The 23,079-nt window shown below is 36.9% G+C and overlaps 1 protein-coding gene across 5 annotated transcripts in view; it reads right to left on the bottom strand.

Moving 5' to 3' along the window:
* TENM1 (teneurin transmembrane protein 1) overlaps window positions 1-23,079 on the bottom strand; it is a 252,225-nt gene that overhangs the window by 218,862 nt on the left and 10,284 nt on the right. For 3 of the 5 annotated variants that reach the window (XM_075053993.1, XM_075053994.1, XM_075053995.1), the window contains exon 2: window positions 4,190-4,451. In XM_075053993.1, the coding sequence (XP_074910094.1) occupies window positions 4,190-4,451 (262 nt within the window). The remainder of the gene's footprint in view (window positions 1-4,189; window positions 4,452-23,079) is intronic. The other 2 variants (XM_075053997.1, XM_075053996.1) reach the window with 1 other exon arrangement.

The raw sequence follows: 23,079 nt of genomic DNA, 5'->3' as shown, positions 1-23,079 counted from the left end.
TCTGGCTCCAAGACTGAGTGTGCATTTCACATACACTCATCCAGTACTGGGAATCCAGTACTCTGCTATTGGTTCTCACTACTTAGTAGAGAAAGAATAACTAATTGCATAAAAAGATCTAAGTATGTGTCAGGAGTAAGCCAAACAAGTCAGCCTTTAAAGTACTTCAAAACAATGTGGCAACCTAAAACAGGTTAAAAATTGTGTTATTGTAGAAATGGCTCAAGTTCCATACTAGCTCTCAGCCGAGATGTGGTAGCTAAAAGCATAAGAGTTGATGGTTGTGCAAACAAGTCATACGTGGATCAAAAATGGATTATGGCAAGGCATGGATGCACTTGAGGTAAAATTCATCGCTTCACAGCTGCACAGACATCCTGTAAAGCAAAACATATGAACTGCATGAACAGTTCAATGGGGAAGAGTATATGGATACAAAATGGACTGTAGTCTCCTTTTTAGTACACTTGCTAGTGTGGGATGCAGATCCATGTCACATGATGTAGTTTTAGATGTCTGTCTGAAGACCGCCCTTTCTGTAGATCAGGGTTGTATCCTCTCCTGGACCACAGCTTTACTCCAGAAAAAGAAAAGAAATAATTAAATTTGCCAGCTCAGTAATCTGGCAGACTAAACCACTGAACTCAATGTTCTGATATGCTGCAATGACAGATACCGTTGGTTCAGTGAATTGCGGGTAAATGTAGGCTTCTTCAATGGCATAAAGTAACTATTTTTGATACTGGTATTCTGTAGTGTTTCTGTCTGAAATTTACATTCACATGTTGTAGAGTAACACTGTTCATGTTTAAATAGAGCTATTTATACTATACCAGAGATAAGCAATGATCCCCAAGGAATTGGTCATTCATTACTTGCAGTTAATATATATTTTGCTTAGCCTCAGGCAAAGCTGAAGGCAGTTTGTGCACTAATAGGCTATTATTAGTTGCCATTAACATTGACAACACTAATTTAAACAGGAATGGTGGTGTTTCACACAATCTGTTCAATGCTGCCAAAACAACCAGAGTATGTTTAAACAGTGATTATGACAGAGTTGGTGTGTCTGTGAAGGAAAATAATCCTCAAATAAATTCTTAAATTGGGCTACTCAGAATACATAATGAAGTATATATCCTGTGTCAGGGAACCTCCTGCTAGAGCTTTGAATGAATACGAGAAATTCAAGGAACAGCTAAACAGAATAAAATTTGCAAAAGTGTATTTGCTTCAGATCCACGCAAAGCAAAAAAATATCCTGAAAGCAGGTCTACCAGAGTCCACACACTTGGTTGTCCTAATGTTATCACACAAAAAGCTATTCTGCATTTGTGCCAGAACTGTTCTCATAGATGAAAAGAAAAAAAACCCACAAAACCCCCAAAAAACCCCAATGACAAAACCCAACTGACCTTTTCAAAACACAGACAATAATAGCAATTAGTTTTCTCAAACAATGCAACTGTATCTTCCTCATTAATTTTACTCCAGTTACAAATAGCTGTGTTCACATGCCATTTGGTCAACCCTTCAAGAGCCAGAATTTCTAAATATCGATTTTTACAGCAATTAGACAGTATAATGGACACTAGCATTTCATGAACTTCCAGCAACTGATCTTATGCACTCACCCATTTTCATACCACAGAAGTTACTGGCTGGCACAAAGAAAGTACTTCCACGGCAGGATCTGACAAGGATAAATGCAACACTTGTGGCTCTCTGATAAAGCCCCTGGACTGCATAGAAACGGAAAGATGTGCCATCTATTACTTCATTTAAGTAGAGATTTAGGACCTTCTGTATTCAAAGAGTGCTTTGTTACTGAGTGCCAACCCCGACGGAAAACACACTGCTCTCTGGATCAGGAATCTTGACTATGAACTTACCTGTGAAGTCCTAGATAATATAAATAAATACAGCTTGAACCATCACTGTCTTTAAAATTATCCACATTAACTTTCAAGACTATAATTATTACAATGACTCAACGCCACAGGAAGCACTGATACATGCTCTGTTGACCCTGCCTGGAGACAACTAAAGAGTTCAAATGGGCTTGTGCTCTCAGTTTCTCTCTCTTCCCGCTTACTCTTGCCCTCGCCTTCCTCTTCCAACGATTTAGTTAAAATTTGTATTCAAGTACCTAAAACACGTATCCCTGATTAAAAATTTGTTATCGAGCTTACAAAGAACAAAAGCCACATGCAAAAGGACTACTCTGTTCTATTCTAGACCACGCAGGAAATGAGTTTAAATTTATTAAAATCATTCTCTGAGACAAACATTTATAAGAAGCCACTCCATTCTTCGTTGGTGAAACACAATGATTATGTGTCCCTATCTTAATGCCACTTAACCCATGGTTCCTGCAGTGTAGGACGATGAAGGTAAAAAAAGCATTTCCTTAACTACCTACAATCATTTTCACCTATAGCATGATGACTTCTTTAGTGCAACTTGTCCAGCTAGCAAAACATCATGAATACCCAGCTGCACCACTGCATTCCAGACTGAAATACATAACTTGGTTATACACTTTAAACTGCTTTCAATACATCGGCTTCCTAGCACCTTAAAACATAAATGATCATGTGTATTTCTTAGTCTGAATGGTACAAATATGCACATTCCTTTCTCATGTAGCATTCCCTTTAAAAGATTTTTATAGTTAAGGGTCAACCCCTTCCAAGCAGATCAGATTCAATTCCTTCAGCCACCATGTAAAACCAAATGTCTTAGGAAATCATGCAAAAAAACCCTCAACCCCAAACAAAAAACCCCTAGTCAACAACACTTTACAGAGGATGAATCCCACACAGAATGTGGCAGAAGCAGGAAGCTAGAAGGCAGGCATCCGTTGATCATCATGCAAATGGGGTGGCATCTGAAAATTAACTGATTCCATCAACACGATACAATGTGATAGTGCAAAACGCTTAATTCTCAAAGGCATATTTAATTAAAAATGAGCTGTGCACTAAAACCTTTTTTTTTTTTTTTTAAACTCATGCAGATAATCTGATGTCTTTGAACCTATACTGGACAATATCATTCGTATTGACAAACACGCAGATGAAATTACAATTAAATTACCAGCTTCGTATTTGACAAATTCAAAACACATAACTGTAGAAATGACATTCATGACTAAACTCTCTTCATCTTATGACTATACATCTACTAAAATGTATCACTGTCAACACTGAAATGTCAATTTGCTACTTTTACTGTTTCCCTATCTCTTACCCACTTAAAAATACATATTTAACTACATTTAGACTTGCCATAACTTGTAGCTATTAAACACAGAAATTAAAATATGAGCTAAGCTTGTTGATCTTAAGCATGATAAATTTGTTTACTTATAATACTCTTTAAGGAAACATTTAGAGCAGATTTTCATTGATTTTAATGCAGAGATAAAAAATTATTAATTCCCCCGTGTTACTTAATTAAATACACATTTTCCCCTTCCGTGACACACTAAACCATAAGAAAAACAAATTGGTAAAAAGATCCTGAAAGAGAACAAATATTTAAAAAACCCCAACCAACCAAACAGAAAAACACCAAACCCACAAACTGCCCCCCCCAGCCTAACCCAGAAACCCACCCTCCATATGCAGAGAAATTCAAAACTGAGATATGACAAAGACCTGTGCAACCTGTCCTACTGATAAAGGCACATCTTCAGGTATAGCCTGCAATTACAGGTAAATAGAGCATTTAGGATTGCAGGTTGTCTTTCTGAAGTCACCTGGCTATAGAGTCTTAAAGCTACGCCCAGAAGCCAGCACACAGAGGATCAATTCTACACAAAATGTGATATGAATGTACATGTATAGATTTGTTTTAGAACCTAATTCATTGGCCACTAAACTCAAATGATAAAAGTCCTATGGCATAAAAATGAAGAATGTGGGAAAGTAATTGGTCTCTAGAAGAATAATGTTTTAACAAAAACATTGTTTCATTTTTTGTCTTATTTTCCATCTACACTATAAATACAATACACATACCAAAGAACCCTTTCACCTTTCATATAATAAAGAGACCTAAGAAGAAAGAGGAAAAAAGAAGAAAACAAACAAACAAACAGAAGGAAAATAAAAGAGAAGTGGAAGAAGAAAGTTTCAAATAAATTACTACTTCTATTCAGTACATTAGATGCATTTCTTTATTACCATTCTCCCCATCAGACTTCCTTTCATGGTCAGTGTCAGTGAGCGACAACGCTGAGTTTGCCCGGCTTGACAAACAGGAGCTGTGTTCCGATTTCATCCCCCTCATCCACATCCTCAGGGCATGATCCGGGGACGCACCACCTTCCGTCTCAGTGTCCACATCTGAGCCCACCTCTAGTGGGTAACTGTGCTCACCTACACCGTGTAAATCTGTTTGATAGCCAGAGCACAGAATATGGGGAGTCTCACAGAATTCCATGTCTGGAAAAAACAAAAGTTCAGAAAAAAATTTAGAAGTGAAAAGCAATATACCTTTGATTTTCTTTTGGAGAATCTGTTTTGAGAATTAACATTGTTAACACTATTAGAAGACATTTTTGGTCAGTGACTCACTCTGCTATCTAATCTACTATAAGTATAATAGAACCAAAAGAGTGCAACTCTGTAAAATATAATACTGTGCTGTCGTTGTGCCTTCTCATCTGATAGAAGTATATATTATAGCTCAAATATGTGTACACACCCACACACTGATAGTACATCAATTTACAACTGAAGTGAGTACTTACAAATACAGATACTTTCTTGCTTTTTGCCAGAAAGGTAAAAGCTCTAAAATTAATCTCAGTATGTTTTTATCGTGGGAAAAGCGTAGCAAATTTGCAAATAGGGAATTTACAAAGTAACACTTGAAACATTTGGTTAATCACAGAAGACAAAGAAAGGGTACTTACCATTGGCTTGCTCTTTGAGAGTGCTGTCCTTGCATATTCACACCAGTGGGTTTTGGTTCTCCAGTGCTGGTGACCTACAGGAACTTCCTAGAAGAGCAGTGACTACTAGGACTGTACAAGTGCCATCTCATGACACCAACCGATCAGAGATTTTAAAGAGTTGTACAGTGCTCAATACTTCAGTTATTCTTACTAAACGCCGCAGCTGTAGGGCAGTAGAAATCCGAGGACAAACAGAAGGTGGACAGGACCCATAATGTGAATATGCAGAGAAAACATTCTCGAAGAACTACAGGTAAGTAACACACATCAGCAAATTACAACTTCCCTTTGAGGTAGCCTCTGCATATTCTCACTTGTGAGAATCCAATTACAAACACAAGTCCCAGGGAGTAAGACAAGGAGTTCTAATTAAATAAGGATTACAGAACTGCACACCCTAACTGAACAACAGACCTGGGATGCCATCTTGAGAGACTAAGTACAATATCAAACATGTATACAGTATTCTTTCAATTTCTAGAAAGGAAACATTAGAGACAAGAGTCATTGATTGAGACTGAGGACAAACACTCTATTCTACTGTCATCCTAACTAAAGCTTTAATTTGCCAAACTAATCCACTTACCAGGCAGTGAGAGGAATGGTTCTTATTTTAAGCACACTCTCCGAAATAACAAAAAGCCCAGGTATTTCCTTGAAGGTATCGACCAAAATCTACAAACCAAATGCTAAGCTAGAATATGCTGAGGTGGCTTAATTTTTAAGTCATCTATCTCTGAATATCTTTCCTTTGCCATCAAAACGTTCCTGAAGGTCTTAGCTGTAGTGACAGCCCACAGGGGCTGGCTTTCAGCTCAGGGAATGACAACCTGTTTTCTAGAGGGCAGGGGAAAAAGGTGGGCAGCAAACAGAAAGAAGTGGCCATGTTCTCACTTGCCTAGGCAAGAGTCCTGGAAGATGTCCCTGGTGTTGTCACTGCATCAGCTGGCCCATCCCAGCAGCGCTGGGTATCACGGCTCCTGCTCCTTTCAGAGCAGCAAGACAGACGCGAGGACCCTCCGGAGTGCTCCATCACCGCTCTCATCTCTTCCCCTTGTTCAAAGGAGGAGGACTTGGTCTCAGCCTGACACTTGAGAAGCTGCAACGTATGCCACCTTCACTAGCTCTGTTTTCCAAGTCTCTCAAATGCCTTGGGGCTGACTATGAGGTTTGATGGAGACGGCTAGGAGAAAATAGCCAATATGCTGGGAAGGAGCTGCGTAGTTTCTGCAGTAATGGGAATATTTGGCATTCAAACTTCATCTAACATTACAACGCAGTGTTCTTCATGCTCTCTGGGGCCTGTTTAAAACTGGCACTTGGCTGATTGGTAGAAGGAAGGAGGAAAAGTAGTTCAAGGCAGTACTTGTGGACACAAATGGAACCTGAGGCTGGATGCTACTGGTTCTCAGTCCTACACAGATACTTGCAAGAGAGACTTCAAAACCTGTAAGACCCTCTGGAAAAAACTCTCCCTCCCCTATGGCTAAGATGGCAAACACAAAACATCCAGTCTTCAGAGAAGTCCTGTTTTTCGGAGACTTTCAAAGCTCATGGGGCATGGGAGACACAGAGGCAATCTCACAGAAAGTTACTGGATATAACTAAGTACAGTGTTGCTCATACAAAGCCCTATTTTTAAGTGCCATTGTAATTATTTATTATATACACAACAAACAAGCTGCACTTGGTTTCATCAAACAGCATGGACCAAACCTTTGTAGAAGATGAAGAGTACAGATACTGATATTGGATGCTGAACCATCACAGCTGCATTACACTCCTTTTACTTTCTTTTTGACAGCACTAAATGAATAAAATCACCTTTATACAAAATATGGTTCCAAACAGAACCAATTCTTATTTTTTCTTTACAAAATTCAAAAAGGATTTGAATTAAAAAGCCAGCAACAGTCCCAGATTACTAACCTACAGCCTAGTATCAATGAGATACAGACTGAATCATATCAGCAGGCTGATTCTACTCCACCCTGAAAGGGCTACATTGTTCATTTAAATTGAGGTTGTGGATGCCACTATTTCACCAAACAGTTCTCAGTAACAAAGAGGTGAGTCAATGCTTTCTTGTGAAATAGCTGATTTAAAAGTTCTGCTTAATTGAGCTGAGCTACTATAAAAAAGTGACAGGAGCTTCACTCCACATACTGCACCTGTGCTCTGAAAAAAAGGTGAAAACCAAATCTTACTGGCAAGTAGCTCACAACTAGCAATGAGCTAGGTTGTCACATGCAGGGTACAGTTCAGATTGTCCACCCCATCAAAAATTTATGATGGCTAACACACACTTTAGCAGAAGACATAAAAAAGAAGAATAAATGTATACTGCCATTTAAAGAAGTATATTATCAAAGAAAATGAAAATTTAGCTACTAAAAATGTATAAAATTCAAGGAAAGTAAATTAGGCTCATGCATTTGGACAGTTGTGTTGAAAGACACTAGTAGGTCTTTAGTGCTTCTCATACATGCTAATAAGAAAGTACTTCCAGAGGGGGATAGTTTATTGATATACATCAAGAACAATTTAGAGTGAAAAAACACACTTAATTCTTTCCTCATGAAATAAGAGAGCCAACAGGATTATCAGCCTTAATATTGGTCTCAATTTTGACTGAGGCCCACACTGCAGAAATAACCTCCAATGAAACTGCCCCATAACTTTTTTTTTAAATTCTCTCAAAAAGCAGTGTTATGCTTTTTTTTTTTTAACTTAGATCTCTGTAAAGTACTACAGCAACACAGGGTTCTTAGAGTATGCCTCTGTCAACTAAATTACACCTTGTGATCTCAAGAAGCATCTTCTGAACCTCCTTCCCCTTCAAAGCAGATTTCTACTTATTTTCACCAGCTGAGAAGCTTCCCCATAATTACAAATCTTCTCTTAACTTCAAGAACCATGTCAGCTGATGCCAGGTCCTCAGGGAGCAAGGATGCAGGCACTTCTCTACGCGGATGTCCACTCCAGGCACATGTCTGCCCCTAGCAGCCTGCAGGCCATGCTCTCCCTCTTTGCAATTGCATATGCCAAGGGGAAAATTCATCCCAGTAAATCTCACAGATGCTAATTAGATTACACATGTTTAAGAAACACAGAATTTACCCTTCAGTCTATATGTTAATTCAAAATGTAGCAGCTAACATATTCAAATATTTTAGCTTTTTTTTTTTTTTTGGTAGAGCAAAAGAAAATGACTTTTTGATACTATAACTCATATTCAACTGAAGTCTAACACAATATATTGCCTTAATAGCCTATTTCTTAAGTACACAAGCTTTTGTAGTATTTTAACTCCCACGGGATTCATTTTTTTGAAAAGCACTTAGAATGCCAAAAGTAGCTGCTTTTAGTCTGCATATCTAACAGTGTTACCTAAAATACTGCATATTCCCACAAGGAGATAAAGTTCAAGTGGATTTATGATAGATTTAGTCTTACCAAAAAGACACAGTCACAAGAGAAATGAGGGAACATTAATACGAAATTCAAGTTTTTGCATGAACTGTGGACAGAGAAAAAAAGGTTGCAGTTATGAATGTATATAGAAGATCACAATAGGGTTTTCACCTTTGGAGCCTTGTGGAGCCTATTGTAACACAGCTGTTAAAAAATACAAGTATTTTATCCCTCATTGATATTAAATTCTTTTTACAAAAAGTAATGGATAAAGAAAAGTAAAATATTTAATCATCAAGAAACGGAAAGAAGGCTGGGTGCATTAAAAAATAAATCATCATTTCAACTAAGAGATCCCTTTCTTTCTACCTTTAAGCAATGTAATTTTCTTGAAAAAAATCCCACTTCAGAGATGAGCCATTAAAGAGGAGTTTGACCCCACTGGCCAATGGTGCCTTTGCTATTTAAGATGCTCATGACAATATGAGAATGAGGCAGCTGAACAGGCAGACAGCTCTAACACTGCTCCAACTTTGCTCACCAACAGAGAGCTACTGGAAACCCCAGATACACTCACTAAGTATTTATTTACTACAGCATCAGTTTAGCCACCAGTACAGTTAACAACTTACAGTTAGGATGTTCAAGCGTACATAAAGCATTTATCCCAGTACATCTTCAGGACTATTTCATTGTCCTTTGCACAGTCAGGAATAACTGTGTGCCAGCTACTCTTTCTGCAACTCTTTTGTTTTTCTGGCACAGGGAAAAAAAAAAAAAAATAACCCAAGTGAAAGACCATTGAGGTCCTGCTCTTCCACTTAGTATTTCTGCAAACTTAGTGGACTTGTAGGATTTGTGAAATTTCCATGCTGTTGCCACTTGCCAAGAATTTTGTTAATTTCAAACAACTAACTGGGAGAGTAAATAAATATTCATTTCAATAAATAAATATTTAAAATAAAGAGTAGACTGTCCAAACAAAATAGATAAAAGAGAATCACAAAACTATTGTATAAACAGAGATGAGCATAAACCCCTTCCTTTCAAATTTTCATACTCCCTTATGGAAAAATATTAGTTTCTATTAATAACAGAATGACAAATACTTCTTTAAATTACTTTATCAATCTATCTGTTCAACTGGAGAAAGAGCTTACAGAAAAATGTAAATTATTTATAAACTGGAATAGTTTGACAAGTTGCTATTACGTGCCTTTTATGAACCTATCGTATAATTAAGCAGTTCTAACATATTTTACAAGTCTCTTTAAACATCACAGATTCACAATTTTATTTTACCCTTGATTCTTGGTATGAGGTGGTTCTTACTCTGAGGATGCTCCCCGCCCACACACACACAAAATCAATTCTCCAGATGAAAATGTACAAATTGCTCTATCTCTGCAGATGTAAGACTATAAAGGAGCCCAAGTAGCTCAAAGGCAAGGAGAAAATATCAATGCCTTGGAAGTTTAAATCCATGGTACTTATTTCGGGCCGGTTGCCGCCTTCTTTCACACTCGAAGTTATTTGAGAATACTGGGAATGTCAGAGTCTAGGGAGCAGATCTGATGGAAAGATCCTGAACAATAATGGAAGGAATTCCAGAAAGGCAAATAATATATGTTAATCTCAATAGTGTCATGTTTACTTTAGTTACCAAGATGGTGCCTGAAGAAATGGTAATGGAAATGCAGGGGAAAAACCATTCCAAACATGCAGTTTTGAGGTTGGTGTAGGGTTTGGGATTTTCTAGTGTTACACTGCAAATCTGGGTATGTTGTTTCACATTCTGAACTTAGGCCAACGGTTTAATCAGCAAGTGTATTGCATGAGTTTCAAAATGAGAAGAAAGGCAGATGAGCTACTCATGGCATAAGAGACTCGGAGAGAGAGGGGGAGGGAGGGGAGGAAGGAGGAAGAAAAGTAAATAAAATGGGGAAAGTAAAGTTCACATTCATTTTTGGAAGCAATACATATGCACCCTCCTAAATGAGAAATTTTGAGGGCTGTTGAGCACTCTGCTAAATTCAGTGTGTTCAACGGCCCTTAAAATTTCTCATTTCTCACCTGAGGACCACGGTTTACTGTCTGTACACTGGACTTGAGAATTAAATGGGCAGAGATCTTAAGCTACTTTATGAAGTCGTTCATATAACGTAATCTGCTAGGTAACTTTGTGAATGTCTTTGTGTGTTCACATTTCATTTAGTCAAAGATCTTACTTGCTTCCATGTTAAGAACATGCCACATCTTTTCTAGGACAATATAATTCAAAGACATTAAACTTCAGTAACCATTCATATGAAAATCATTGAGGAAGAAGCCAAAAATCAATTAATTTGCAAAAGCACATTACACTGACTATTAATTTGCTTTAGAAATCTCATGTTTATCACCAATTACACTATTACCACAGCCCAAAACAGATTGAGTTACATTTATTTTAATTAAAAAAAAAAATTGGATATACCTATTACACAAAAAAATATGCACATAAAAGATACCATTTAAGTTTTGATACTTATATCTCAAATGCATCGTATTGTACATGTTTTCTTTTACCGTATTTCAACTTTTCCTTGCATTCCCTTATCTATGTAGTTTATTTTCTTACAGTAATCTCCAGTTATCACCAGAGATGCTAGAAAGTTAAAAATAACAGTAATAACAAATAAAGGAGGAATAAAAGAGGAATCAATGTCTGCTGTAACACTAAGCAGTTTCATGAAATTTGCAGATTAGGCAGCTAAGGGATTAGGAAAGGAGACTGCACTTTCAGGAAACTCTTTGGCTTGTGAAATTTATGAGAAAAAGAAATTCTTTATTCCTCAGGTCCTTCCCCAGAGGAACCAGCAGATGAGGTTCCAACCCATGCCTCATGGCAAATATCTTTCTAGTCTCTTCTTCAGACTAATTCTTCAAACTTAAAGAAAGAGGGCAGAAGCAGACTGAACCTATTTTTAAAAATGCTCCTGGAGTTCTCGGATATTCATTTTTATTACTATCAAAATCAACATGAATAAGGAAATGTAATTCTCAAATTCTGCATGGAAATCATCCTGATCCTATGAGGACATAGACAAATTTTCTCTCATCCCAGAAGTGGAATATTCTTTTTGTAGATCACTGGAAATTTTTAATGTTAGAGATTTTGTTTTTAAAGAGTAACTAGCAAGATGCGAGATAGAGGGCTTTTGGAGCTACAGTGTGGATGCAGTGGGACTCAGGTTTAATTTAGGAAGAAACATTGTCATCATCAGATTGACTAGGAATTTAATCCTTCAAGTTCAAATACATTTTAAGCATTGATGGCTATAACCTTTCCTATTCCTAAAGCATGGCTTTATGAGGTAAAGTAGTTCCATTCACAAGATTCTGTTAAAGAGAAATTTCTATTGTAGGTATTCATAAATATCTCTCCTTTAATGAATTTTAGAGTTATAAAACCATAGCAAATGCCAGGAGTTAGCATTTAACCTAAATTTCTGATAAAGGAAACCTACTTAATCTCGAATAATGACCACACTAACTCTACCCTATTAAAGAGAAGAGGGAAAAAAATAAAATCTAATTATCAGAGATGAGAAAGAACCTCGATATCATTTGTAAGGATAAATTAAATTCTTCTAATGCTACAGTTGAAATAGAGTTTGGAAAAGCTTGTCTTAGAATACATTCAATTACAATTTCATTCTCCATATGCAAAAACCTATTAGGAAATGAAGAATTTTCAAGAAAAAAGATTTTCTGTTTCTAAAAACTCTATTCTAAGAGAAAGCATTACAATTTTCTTTCAAGAATTTTAAAGGGTCCTCGGTTTTGAAATCATTTTTCAGTTGCAAGTTTTGGCATTTGTGTAATGTGTTTCAGGGAAGCAACAGATAATGGATCCTTTCTTCTTGTCATTAAATTTTCAAAATTAAAGCTAGCCACAGCCTTAGCCTGTAGATTTTCTTAAGTTTTTTATTTAAAAGAAAAAAAAAAAGGCAAGATAAGACTTCCACAAAGGACAGCAGAACTGTGAATCAAATCATCTACAGCAGATTAACTAACTTTTCTCTTTGAAAGAGTTTCATATGAACAAATATTCTTCCTCAAGATTAACCATAGTGTGAGAAACAGTGGAGTACTGCTAGCTTTAGTGTAGTATGTTTACAATTCTTAACAGGCAAAGTTAAGGCTGTGGTTCTAACTTGTTTCAAAGTCTGCATGGCACTTAAGAAAGATTGACAGAGCTGTATACTAACATTCTTCAAAGTGAAATTACCCCCAGATTGTTGCTATATCCTTACAAACTTGACTTCAACTCAGAGATGTTTTTCTGGTAGTAATTTCTGAATGCAGTTACATTTAAAGCAGAATCACTTTCATTCAAACATCAATCTTAGAGGTTTCATAACAGGTATCACTTTCTAATAGAACTTAAGATGGAAATATAAAATTAATTTCTACCAACAGTTTTGATTCCGGTTTATAAAATATTTCTTAAATATACCTTCTGTTTGTTCAAATGCTGAAATTGTTTCTCTTTCAAAATTCCAGTCGAACCATTGACTTAAGATACAGGACCATCAAAGCCTTTTTAAAATAAAAGACGTGCAAAGCAGGTATATTTTTACATTTCACTGACAGTGTTAGAAGACAACACATTTAAAAATTCAGAAGTCTAAAATCTGACTTAATTTACAGTGCTATAACTCCAGAATTGAATTCTATGAAGCCAGTGTGCCAGGTAGAGAAGGTAGCACTTAGGATTCACATCAGTGTGACTGCCTCAAAGTAAGCATATCTTTGTGATGATGGAAATACTTTTAGAAAGCTGCTATCAACAGAGATTTACCAGAAACGTTCTCCTTCACTGATGGAATATTCAACAGACCTGAGGCACTCAGGACACAGACACTGCTCAAAAAGAACAATCACAGAGCAACTTAGCTCCTCTCCTTCAGTTTCACCAAAAACTATGAAGCTCTAATATAATTTTAGAATTGCTTAAGAGAGTATCAAGGACACTACTACCCATTTTCCTTTGAAGAGGTGTGAATGGAGGGCAGACAGCAAATGGAGGCAGGTTGGAGCAGAGGAAGGTAGTCTGCATCACCCTGAGCCAGTTTCAGTGAATAGTCAGTGAATGAGTCGTTTCAGATCTGAAACACTGTAAGTGAGAGGAAGGATTCTGCAAGAGTGCACTGATGAAGCTGCACTTGGTTCACATTCCAACAGACAAATTGTTAAAAATACTGGAAATTAGGAAAAAGTATTTGCAATGGAGCATTGCATTGCATTCCAGAGAGGTCTAAGCATCTGGAAGCAAAATCCCTTAAAAGAAGGGGTGATGCGCAAGGCAGTCACCAGCATCACCGCGTGTCTTTCTTCAAGTGTTCGGTTTACCAAAGGGATTTCAATAACAGCAGTTCAAACTTAAAGGTCAGCTCTACTGCAGGGTAAGTAATAAAACGATTTAATTGAAATAATTGGGTTTGTGTATCTTATGTTTGATACATACAATCACAGTAACTATTTTTCAACTGTTTAACTAATTTCCTTCCAAGACCTTTATTAGATTTTCCCAATACTTCCATATATTATTTCTTCTACACTGTATTTCTATAAGTAGCTATATAAATCATAAAGACTATTACATTCTGTTTCAGTGTCTACAAAATGGGGTCATTTTGGGGTTTACACCATCAAGATGCATCAAAGTAACTCAGCTGAAAGCAATGGAGTCATTCCAGGTGTGCAGCCCCAGGAAATACACTGCAGTAATCTAACATCAATATTACACTGCATCATTATTATTTAAGTTAAATAAACAGTTCTTAAAACATATTTTACCCTAAAACGGACATCACGGTTACCAAGGGAAGGTGAAAATCTGAGACATTTGCATGAGCATAATTAAGTTCCTAAGCAAATAATATGGTATGTACAAAATTTTCCATCTCAAGATCTGATGCAGAGCTCCAAAAGAGCGAAGTACCGCCATCATTCCTGTGCTGCACCAAAGGGAAATAAGTATGAGAAGACTTCCAAAGCACAGCAAATCAAAAGACCTCTGCATGTTTTCATGAAGTTTAAACAAGTGCTGTGAGTCCCCACGATCTGTCATCAAAATTTATCCAAACTTTGGAAACACAGCCACTACACAAAGAAATAACTCCAGTACTTTTATGTGCGTAGGAGCACTTGGCTACATTTTTTTGCAGCTCTAGGCCTCTTTGATTTCCTTGCCCTTTCTTAATGTGAGTTCTAATTGTTTTAAAATACTAAGTGGCTTATTTAGGTATCTAATACTCATTTTAGCAGCTATTCTAGTCACTGACTTTGAAAACTCCAGCCTGTGATTTAACCACATAGCATTTTTAACTTTCACAGAGACACAGCCATATAATTGATACCTGGGAAATAACAAGTCACTGACTGGTAAGCATAAAAATGTGATTGCTCACCTTTGAAAATTAGCAGGCAGGCACCTGCTCTTTCTAATGCAAATCACAGGTAGTGTTGACTATCCACAACTAAAACCAAATCCCCTTCATCATCAAATAAGTGGATATATTTGTATTGCTAATGTGTATAAAGGTGGTTGGGAGGCTGAATACCTAACATGAGACAGCTAGGAGTTCTTAACAACTTTATTAGACAAACCCTGAAAAAGGAAATTAGAAAATGAAGTAATTTGTTTGGATCTTAACAGACTGAAAAACACAGGAAGAATTACCCACAGTATTAGCATTCCCCATACAAATTGTTTCTAAAGTTTTCCAGTATCTGCCTTTGAGACATTTTACTTGTGGAATAGAAGATGCACACCAGTAGCTTTCTTCATAGCTAACATACCTTGTATTCTGCAGCAGTGGGCAACTGAAAGCCTGTGAGCTCACCATAATTCTTGGTTATGCAAAGCTGCTTGATCAATGATGCTTGGGAAAAGTCAGTTATGAGCCTCCACAGCAGCTGAGAGTACTCTAACCCAAAGAAAATAAATCAAACCAAAAGGGAACTAACAGATTAGCCTACAGTGGCCCTGTAAACTCTTCCATGCCCTGAAGGAAAGCTTGCCATAGGCAGATAAGCAAAGCTCATGTTCTGTATTTCTGGAAATACTTTGTGCCTCCTTATTGAGAAATTCATACAGTTGGAGGTGAACTAATTGAGGTGGTGGAGAGAGTAACACAGAAGGCACTTAAAATGTCATTAAGCCATGATCAGAAAACGGACACATAAGGGAGAAAGCACTCAAAAGAGAGACTCCAGGGAAATACCAGATTAAAGCAAAAATGAGAGCAACCATGTATTAAACCATGTTCAAAGACATTTATATATATTGCTAAAAGAATCTGTGCAGATATCAGTTCAAACACTAAAGCCACAGCTAACCAGGAAAAAAGGAAATATACTTTTGTTTTAGATAGCCTTCATATGCTTTAGTGCACACCACGGAGACAAGGTGTTTTGACAGGAAGAAGAGGACCCTATCCTGCACCTGAGCGGTTCTGAATCAAGCTGGGTATCTAAGAACAAGGACACAACAGTGTCGTGGTTTAACCCCAGCCAGCAACTAAGCACCACGCAGCCGCTCACTCACTCCCCCCCCATCCAGTGGGATGGGGGAGAAAATCAGGAAAAGAAGTAAAACTCCTGGGTTGAGATAAGAACAGTTTAATAGAACAGAAAAGAAGAAACTAATAATGATAATGATAACACTAATAAAATGACAGCAGTAGTAATAAAAGGATTGAAATGTACAAATGATGCGCAGGGCAATTGCTCACCACCCGCCGACCGACACCCAGCCAGTCCCCGAGCGGCGATTCCCTGCCCCCCCCTTCCCAGTTCCTAAACTAGATGGGACGTCCCATGGTATGGAATACACCGTTGGCCAGTTTGGGTCAGGTGCCCTGGCTGGGCATGAGAAGCTGAAAAATCCCCGACCATAGTCTAAACACTACTGAGCAACAACTGAAAACATCAGTGTGTTATCAACATTCTTCACATACTGAACTCAAAACATAGCACTGCACCAGCTACTAGGAAGACAGTTAACTCTATCCCAGCTGAAACCAGGACAGACAGGAGCATTAAGCGCCTCAATTCTTTTGGTTTTATTCTAGAAAAACACACTTCAGCTTTACTGTTAGCTGTTCTGGAAGGACTGTAGCATATGCTGAGAAGCACAGTTCAGACGTACACCCACTATATTAAGGAGGGGGAAAACAAAACATAAAGAGTAAAAACATGTGACTATAAACTTCACAATCTTGACTTAACACATATAACAAATTCCCTTTGTGACAAACGCTGCAGTCTAGAGACTTAGTGATAGTCTACAGAATTTAGTGCCTATTTTTCCCTCAGTGTTAACTATTTTACAGGGTGGTGGGGAAGGTATCAGAAAAAAATACAAGCTAATATCCAGTTATGTGAGGAATTGTTTTCAGATTAAACTAAAAAAAAAAAAAAAAAAAAAGGAAAAGCTTAAATATCCTTTTGTACAAAGGTTTCTTCTAGCAGACAGCTTTACGTTTTAAACAGACCTTAAAGCTCTTTTCCATTGGTTTTTTCCTATTAAATTTGTTTTATGCAAACCTGCTGAATTCAGAGGCTTGACGAGAAACAGTTCCCCCACAGCGTACAAGTCACATGCAGATCTTGCCTTTTTTCACAATATCCACCATTTGGTATTGTCTCATTTCCCTACCAGCTGCTTCACCATTTCCTGAGCTGCACCATCTCGTACTGTGTCCGATATTAGACACAGCAGTGACAAAGCAAATGGGAAATAAACAGCACAGCTGATCAAGACAACTGGCAAAGGATGCAAGCAGCATATCCAGAAGTGGTTATGAGGGAAAAAAACCCACAACATTTGTTTGTAGGAGCTTAAATCACTTTGCTTTAAAAACATAGCAAGATCCTCTCTGACTCAAGGAAGGAAGGAAGAGCTTGGACTCAGTGAGTTTGAACAGGGGGATGACACAAACCCAAGAAGGATGAACAGTGAGCTGCTGTGTAGCAATGAAGAAAGTGAACATAGGACAAAGAACCATTTTCAACAGGCTAATAAAAAGTACTTACTTGAACTGTCTTGTCAACAACACACACACTCAGAAGAGTATGTACATCCCTCATTGCTGTCCCCTTCCCACATCTCCCTGGTTTTTTTTAAACTCCAAATGAGGAATGTATAAAGAGCAAGGAATGAATGGATGGACACCAGGACAGAAAACAAAACATTGAATGAGAAGCAGCCTGTTGATGCACTGTTACTGAAAAGATACTGGCCAGAAAATTTCACAAGTCAGTATTTTCCTGTTTAATACAGTTGTTTTCTTGCTTAGACTAGTTTGCTGCAATTATAAAATCCAGAACTGTTAAGCACGTTTTCAGGCTAATTTTTACAAAATAATATACAAGCACTGTAAAATCGTATTGAATGTTGCCAAAGACACCAACTCAGTACATAAGTCACTTGCAAAGAATCTGCTACTGAACTCTAATTGCTTCACTCACTGATCTCTTACCATTGTTATTGCAGCTACTTTTTACTTAGCACTTTTATTTGTTTTAATAATAATATTTATACAAAAGCAAGAAAACAGCCTTTATGTCCCTTTCTTCTCCTTTAGTAGGACTTATCAGCCACTAAAAATATATTTTATGCATATAATTCTTCTGAAAAGATCATCAAATTAAACTGAAATATAGGTACTCGCTAGCAACATTATTCCACTCAATTGACAGTTTAGATAAATCCATCACCATAGCACATTTAAAGACTGAGATTTCTTTTAGTAACTACAATCCTTGAGAAAAACTTGAAAATACTGAAATATAATGTCTGAAAACTCGATTGATCACAACAGATATCTAAATTGGAGCACCAAGTTACAGCAAAGCAGCACCCTGTATATGTCCACTGTGCTGTTACCTCACATTCAAGTTGGGATTTAAGGCAGCACATGGAAAGATGAGTGGCAGGTGCCTCTCTCTTCTTTTTCCTAAAACATCAAGCATTGTATAAAGGAAGAGTTTTCTAACACTCATCATGGTCATTTAACCCAAATCTGATACCACAGATGACGGAGTGTTATTAAAGCATGAGGAACCATAAGCTTCATGCTGCCAAAACAGTGACAGAAATGATTGGTGGTGTGAGAAGTTTGGTTTATTAGAGTGGAGCTGTTCAGGGATGATGATAATCATCTGTGAAATGAATATTCACCACATGGGTGAATTCAAGGCTGAATAATACTTCACTAGAGAGTGGGAATAACGTCAGGGAGAAGTTGGCCGAAGCAGACACCGCTCACTTTGTACTGAGGTCTGGTGCAGCTGTATGACACACAGATGGGTGCCAAGAATTCACGAACTGGAGAAGCAGCCTGCAGTAGGCAGACCTATCCCCTACGTTAGTTTCTCAATACAAAGCTGAAAATTAGCTAAAGAACTTTTATATCCCTGAAAGTATGCTCAGCCCTACCAATAAATAAATAAATACATTACTGCTATTATTTCTGCAAGAAGTAAATAGCACTGAGGTTTCCAATGCCACCCTTTCCTTTTCTCCACAACTCCAAAATCTTTTCCTATCAGAGAACTTACTTGGAGTGATAAGAATTTTCAGAGGCAGTCATTTCAAAAGGTACAGTCTGTCTCTGCCAATTTCTTTGCTAGTGGCACAAGTCTCTGGCTAGCTGAAGTGAACACCTGGCAACTGACCCAAAAGCACAGTGGCCACCACAGTGGGGCTGAAGTAGGAGAGTTTAACTTTATTTATGAGCTTTTATTATTATTAATTTTTTTTAAATAGATGTTATCAGACTGGGAAGAAAAAAAAAACTAAAAGAAACCGTTTGCATGCCAGAAGTCCTCAAATGTTTTTAAAAGGTAGTATAGAAAGCAGACTGGAGTATTTTGAAGGACCTTTCCTTTCATGACCAAAAATAACTTGAACAGCTACATGGGGTAACAGAGACTTGAGAACACAGAAAGGAGTCCAACAGGACAACGACGGAAGAAAAAGGAAACACTACCTCTATCTTCTGGCTCCAGAACAGCACGGAGTGAAGCTATGACAACCCCTAACTGCAAACCAGCGGTATTTAAGTGAGTCACAGTAACTAAACCTATCCTGCGGTAAAGGCGGTGGGGTAAAGGTCCACACAATGTATCACCACCTGTATGGCAGTTCTAGAGTCATACGGAAGGCAGGCGCGATCCAGCCTGCCGAGCAGAGCTATCGCTGATCTCCTGTCCCTGTGCTATCCCTGGGAAGCAAGCCAAACTTTAATACAGGATAGTACCATTAAAGTAGTAAAAGTGTGGGGAGGAGCCAAGAGATACTTTAAAAATATGCATCAATGAGATCTTCAGAAGTCTGGTCCAGCAGCTAGGACATAAAAATGGACAAATAATTCAGTAAGTAGGTTTGAGGTTTTTTTAATTGTCTGAAAGCAGATTCGTTTTCTAAGCATAGAATAAAAGCAAACTATTAGCATCCCTCTCCTCAAACACCTAAACTCTACAGATCAATAGCCAACAATTAATTGCAAACATTAAGTAATCACTACTACAATATCAGCTTACACTCACGTCACACCTATAAGCATAATTCTCACTAACACCAGGAAGAACTGTATCCCTAGAATCAACAGTTCAATTAATCCTTTGAGAAACTGTACGCAAACCAAACCAACCAAATAAATCCTACAAATATTCCTTTCCAAAATCACTAATTATACACTTCTGACAAAACACTACTCAAGGTTACGTATTGACACATGCTACAATACGTAGTTTGCAATGTACTTTGTTGTTGTTAAAGACAGAAAGATTATTTTCTGATTTACCGTAGTATGACTAGTGGTCACAGGACTGATTGCATACAGAATTAGCATTGAAAACAGACCTGTGTTCTTCATATTTTTATCCATAAGCAGAAATATAAACTTAATTTTCTCCTGTATCTTCACAGAAAAATTCTACAGAAAAGAAACAGTCTTAATCCAAACACCAAAGCAAAATACAAAACTGCATGTCAGATGGCTTCTCTTAAGACTAAAAAAGCCAAACCCATAAAAAATTAATGCATTAGTTTATTAAGGAATTTAATCAATGGGAAATTAATTTTTAAGAAGATCAATAAAACCCCCCCAAATATCTTAGAAAATTCCTCAAGCTAAGTTTAAATGTTGAGGAAGCAACGAAAACCAGCAATCAGCATATCAAAATACCATCTTGGCATAATGCATTCCTGACTAAAGATGCCTAAGTTAGTATATTCAGTTTTAGCTTCACCCATAGAAGTAGTATAATGCTGAAAGTTTTGCCTGTGCTAACTGGTTAGGTGAAGGGCATGCTTTGTCCTTTGTCACAGACACAAATTGAGTGTGTTCTGACATTAAACTGTGTTGTGCTCAATAAGATCATGGAAACAGATACTCCAGTAAATTTATTACTCTTTTGCTGATTTTAGTTTTTTCACTAGAACTCTCTAAATAGTAGTGAATATAGAACTGACTCAGAAAAGTTGGATACACAGGAGAAGAAAAGAAATATATTTAAAGGAACAAAGATATACTTTACGTGATGGCAGTCACAATGGGAGGAGGAGTGCTATCTATGCAGATAGGTACTGTGTGTTCATCATTATTTTTACAATAGGTAACAGACAAGATGGTCATCCAAGATATGCTCACATGAATGAAGATTTATCCAGTAGGGACAGGCAAATAATTTCCTTTTTTCCTTTCTCAACTGAAATGCAAGGAATTTTTCATACCATGCCCTTCTCTTCATGAATTCTCTATTTCCTTCCAGAGACACAAAGATAAACAAATTTTGTCATCTGTCCCCAAGTATGAAATGAGAAAAGGAACCACAGTAAGAGGAAATTACTAACACATTTTCCAAGCATCACAGGGGAATACCTCTGGGGGCAATTATTAGACATCATTTCTAATATTTATCTATTCAAACTCTTAGTAACTGACTCCAATTACAAAGAAAAACCCCAAATTGGTCCAAAGTTAGAATGCCTGTGTACACTCTTCTGATTCCTGCATTTCCTTTAATATTCTGCATCTCCATGTGTATAACAAAATCTCAGAAAAAAACTCTGGCTGTTTTTCTGGACTAAATAGGGTAGGGTACAAGACTGCACCTTAAAGTAATGCAGGTAGAACTTGTATTGTACTATGTCAATACTACATGCATACCCTTCCATATTTATACACACATTTGTAGTAATGAATATGAAAACTCCCACAGAAATAACAAAAGGAAAACATTATTGAGAAATTTTAAAATTAATTCCTGCCTCCAACTGAACAGAATAACTAATTTTATGTAGGACAATATACAACCCTTTGATTTTTACTAAAAATTATTAAGTAACAATCAATTTATTTAATTTCATCACTAGGAAAGTTTCAAAGTATGTGCCAAAATTATATTACAAACGACCACATAATCAGTGTCCTGATATGATTTTTTTATAAAAAAGTTAGAAAGTTGTCTTGTCTTAATTACAGCAGCATATGAAGTTAGAGAATTGTTTTTCTTCAATAGATGGTGAAATAAAGAGATCAAGCTAGCAGATGTCATTAATTTCATGCAAGGGTTTGAAAAGAAGGAAGAAGTTATAGATATGTTCAAATTGAATTGACTGCAAATGTTTTAAACTATACTTGAAGTTGCTCTTTGATCAGAATTTAAAACTTTCATCCCTAAGAAAAGTGCAGGCATGTTTCACAGGCCACAAAAAGACATCTGAAAAAAGAAAACTACATATTTTCTGCACTAATGTTGTTAATTGTGTTTCTAGTTATCACGAATGCTTACTTTTACTATTTACCTCTCTCTTGAACAATATTGAAGTAAATCATGCAAGCCTCTTGGCATGATGCCAGAAGTACAAAATTCTACAGTTCTTCAGTGAAAGCACAAGTGTGCTTCCATTTTTAAGACTTAGAAAAAAATTATGACTAATAAATTGAATTATAGTTAAGAAATTAACACACCTGTAAACAATCACTCACTATGTTATCTGCATTTCCATTTCTATAACTTTTATAAATAACAGAATCTACTTCTAGGATACATTTCATTACAATAGGCTATATTAAGAAAATCATATGTGAATAATCTTTGCTCTGTAATTTAAAACGAAGAGGAACTCAAGTTTTTATGTACTTCTAAACACCAACCACTTTCATCCTCTAAAAAATATTTAGAAGCAAGGGAGCCTTAAGAATTTCTGGCAATTACTTTGCTGCTTCTGTTGTTCTCCATAGGAACTGTGCACCTGTACCAGGAATCCAAAACCATCAATATCGGAGAACTGTTAGAAAGCTTAAATAAAACCTTCTGATAAATCATGTAGTTTAAGCACATTGGGCCATTTATTTTCTTGCTTAGGTCACTTTTAGACCAATGCATCTTCATTTGTTTGAACAGAAGTAATCTTAAATTATGTATGAATTAGTGAGAAAGTGTGTGGCAAATCCAGTGAATAAAGATTTCTCCATTCAGTGGGAGAACTAAAATTCAAATAAATTTAAAAAACAGATAAAAATAAAAATAGATTAACCTCAGTTAGCTTAACTAAATTCAATTTAATTAACAGAAGTTTTGCAGAACAGTTCATGAATCTGCAGTGAATTTTTCTCAATGTTTAAGATTACACT

This window comes from Buteo buteo, chromosome 22 (assembly GCF_964188355.1).
Source record: "Buteo buteo chromosome 22, bButBut1.hap1.1, whole genome shotgun sequence".
NCBI lineage: Eukaryota > Metazoa > Chordata > Aves > Accipitriformes > Accipitridae > Buteo > Buteo buteo.
Note: the sequence above shows the minus strand (reverse complement) of the source record. Positions and strands in the feature narration are given on the sequence as shown.